Here is a 3,016-nt window from a genome sequence, read left to right as displayed (position 1 = left end):
TCTTGAGCCCGAGAGGGATGTCGTTGCATGCTAGTTAAATGCTCGGGGATGATGGTCATACTTAGTGCTCGAGGGTGTTGACAGCTTAGTGCTCAGGATTGTCATTTTGGAGCTGGATGTTTAGTGCTCGATTGAGCCTTACCAATTGAGAAACAAGATCGGTCACTCAAGACATAATCTGGATACCATCATAAATATTTTAAAACTTTTATTTATTTTTTAAAAAGAATTAACGACCAACACCGCAAATTGCTCCCCGACTCAGAGCTCTAAACTAAGCTTCACCCCAACTCAAATTGAGCCATGCTAGAATGACCTGATTTAAGCTTAGGTCAGACCCAACCCAAGCCCGAGCTTAGCGAGTATCCGACTATCTGGTTGTGTTCTAACATGCTCAGCTCGGCACAACATCTAACGAGCTGAGGCACGCTCAGGTCGGGCTTGACAGTCGACGCGAGCATTCATGATCTGTTAACAACCCTAAGAATCATCAATCATAATCTATATTACAGAAACAGTTATCGGATGCTAAGTCCAGGGAACCTTACTGCATCACAAATTTTGCAGATAAAAGCAAGGATCAGGGAAGAGAATCACACTCAAATACTTGCATATATTCTCCACATACCGAATTCGATATACGACATCAAAAGGATCGAATGTTGGGAGTTGCTTACCTCGATTCTACAATGACTGTCAAGCTGCAAGATTGCTGCTGCTGAGATCTACACAGTAGGAGAAAACTCATCACTGTCACTGAGTGATCATGATATTCCTGCCACTGAGATGTAAATATTTGATGTTTTGTTAGGAAAAACCTTGTTAAATCCCCATTGTTGAGGAACATTTGACACACGAATGAATCACAATAAGAAAAATGGGGGAACTTGGGGAAAAATTGAAGTGCTCAGTGGCACATTGAAGCTGTCTGAAAATAAACAGGACAGGAAGAAAGATATAGCAACTAGTTACTGGAATATCTTGGACAAAGGCTTGATGATAACACCACAAATAACGTCGTGAAAAGGAGCTGACGGAGAATTCAATGGATTTAAATGGTTCTATAGATACTAGAACAACAATAACTAAGCTTTTATCCCACTACCATATCTCCATCTATATTTAAATGAATTCTATTCTATTTTATAGTTGCTAACTAAGTCTTCTTTGATTTTCCTACTCCTCGATTAATATGCATATTTGTCATGGTCTCATTGGTCTCGCATCGCAATGCATAAAGAGTAGAACAAGGACTAACAAGTTGGAAAATTGATGGAACTTTGACAGCACAATATCCTCCAATGATCGATTATTTCACTAGCTAAATTTATCCTGAAGTTAAGGTAAAGCAAGACTTAGCCATTTCAAACTATATTCAAGGTAGAAAGTTATGCTTCATCTTCCATCCATGTCTTGCCTTTAGCCACTTATCTATCCGTAAACCTATCATTCCTCGATCGAAATGCCCAAGAAGTGTAAAGTCCAAAGCATCGCAATGCATAAAGAGTAGAACAAGGACTAACAAGTTGGAAAATTGATGGAACTTTGACAGCACAATATCTTCCAAAGATCGATTATTTCACTAGATAAATTTACCCTGAAATTGAGGTAAAGCAAGACTTGAATACCTAAATTCTGTCTTTTTTTCATGGAGGAATGCATGACTGTAAGTTACCTTGAAGGTTGGATTCAAATCCACAAGTAGTTAAGTGTTTTGCAAGCTGCTCTCCGAGTTCTTGATGCCAATCCTCCTTAACCTTTGCTTCTGGTGCAGCCCAAATAAATGCCGTCTGTTGTTCTAGGTTAACTGTGGCAGAGTGTACCTGAGGCTGCATCAAATGAGCATCGGATGAAATAGATTGAAAAGTTGGGAAATCTGGAACTTATTTGGCTAACTAAGATCAAAAAGATCTCTCAAGAAGTCACAAATTTGGGCGAAATTGAACGCATCTGAAGCATCTATGTTTTTTGATCAAATCATTTCAGGCGAAGAATTGCTAGATGTCTCACTAGGGTTTCCAAGATGCGCTTCACGCTGGCAGCGCACCCACCGCAAATCATGCCCTGCAAGAAACCATCACGGACAAACCCTAAAAGTCCCTCTTTTTGCCTCACAAAGCTGAGATGAACCAGTGAAAGCAAAGAGGAGGAGGTGAATTACTCCGACACGGAGGACAATCACATCTGAACCCAACGCGGTGGCGTCCTCCGAATCTCCGACTACGGGTTTCCCCGCAGTTTCTCCTGAGCTCGACCCGCCGTCGCCTCCTCCTTCGCCACCGGAAAGGGACGCGAACACCGAAGGGAACCTGATCCGTAGAGGATTCGATGGATATCTCGACAGGTAGGGCCTCGCGACTGGAAATAAAGCAGGGCGAGTGGCTGTGAGGTAGCGGTTCTTGCCGTGAAATCGTAGGAAGCAACGAGCTTTCTGGGAGCTGGAGAACTTGGGGAAGGGAAGGAGGAACTCGAAGCGCCGGAAAGAGGAGTACGGCAAAGGGGTTTGGGGAAGAGGAGAAGAGTACGCGGACGCCATCGCCATTAGAGCAGTCGTCAAGGTTTGTTACACTGGTCCAATCCCGTTATATAAATACTACGTCTTCATGCTTGTTATAACGTACCGTTATGCCATTTTAATATAATTTTTTTAAAATAATTAAATAACTCCAAATTAAAATTCAATAATTTCTATAAGAATCAAACTCCTCGTGAAAAAAACTAAGTCAAACTTAATCAATCATTTTAATAAATTAATTTATTTTAAATTCAACTTAAAATTTAAGCTCATAAAAAAGAAATTAAGTCTAACTTAATCAACCGTTTCAATAGTTTAATTTATTTTAGCCTATGAAATAATCCACCTTTGTGGCACGATAGTTGGACTCCAACATATGCATGGACAAGGATGAGATGAGAAGATTGAGAAGGGCTTGGATTCCAAGTGAGTTCTCCGACCAACTCGACCTCCTTAGCCGCGAACTGACAGGGGAGCTCAATAAGTCGATCCAACTTGGCA

The 3,016-nt window shown here is 41.1% G+C and overlaps 1 protein-coding gene across 3 annotated transcripts; it reads right to left on the bottom strand.

Annotated features, from left to right (window-relative positions):
* Positions 1 to 524: 524 nt before the first annotated feature.
* On the bottom strand, positions 525 to 2,552 carry LOC141846638 (uncharacterized). 3 transcript variants are annotated; one of them, XM_074734679.1, is made up of 4 exons: positions 2,162 to 2,552; positions 2,011 to 2,064; positions 1,676 to 1,829; positions 525 to 781 (listed from the first exon to the last, which is right to left on the bottom strand). In XM_074734679.1, the coding sequence occupies exons 1-4, from the start codon at positions 2,540 to 2,542 to the stop codon at positions 765 to 767; spliced, it is 606 nt and encodes a 201-aa protein (XP_074590780.1). In that variant the 5' UTR covers positions 2,543 to 2,552; the 3' UTR covers positions 525 to 764. The 3 variants fall into 3 exon arrangements, with proteins under 3 accessions (XP_074590780.1, XP_074590779.1, XP_074590778.1); XM_074734678.1 differs by having other exon boundaries at positions 525 to 725; XM_074734677.1 differs by lacking the exon at positions 525 to 781 and adding an exon at positions 822 to 1,443.
* Between the last annotated feature and the right edge of the window lie 464 nt (positions 2,553 to 3,016).

The sequence above is a fragment of the Curcuma longa genome, chromosome 15, assembly GCF_044706935.1.
Source record: "Curcuma longa cultivar G26 ecotype Majalengka, Jawa Barat chromosome 15, ITB_CL_G26_1.1, whole genome shotgun sequence".
NCBI lineage: Eukaryota > Viridiplantae > Streptophyta > Magnoliopsida > Zingiberales > Zingiberaceae > Curcuma > Curcuma longa.
The sequence above is the reverse complement of the archived record's forward strand: the minus strand, read 5'-3'. Positions and strand labels throughout refer to the sequence as shown.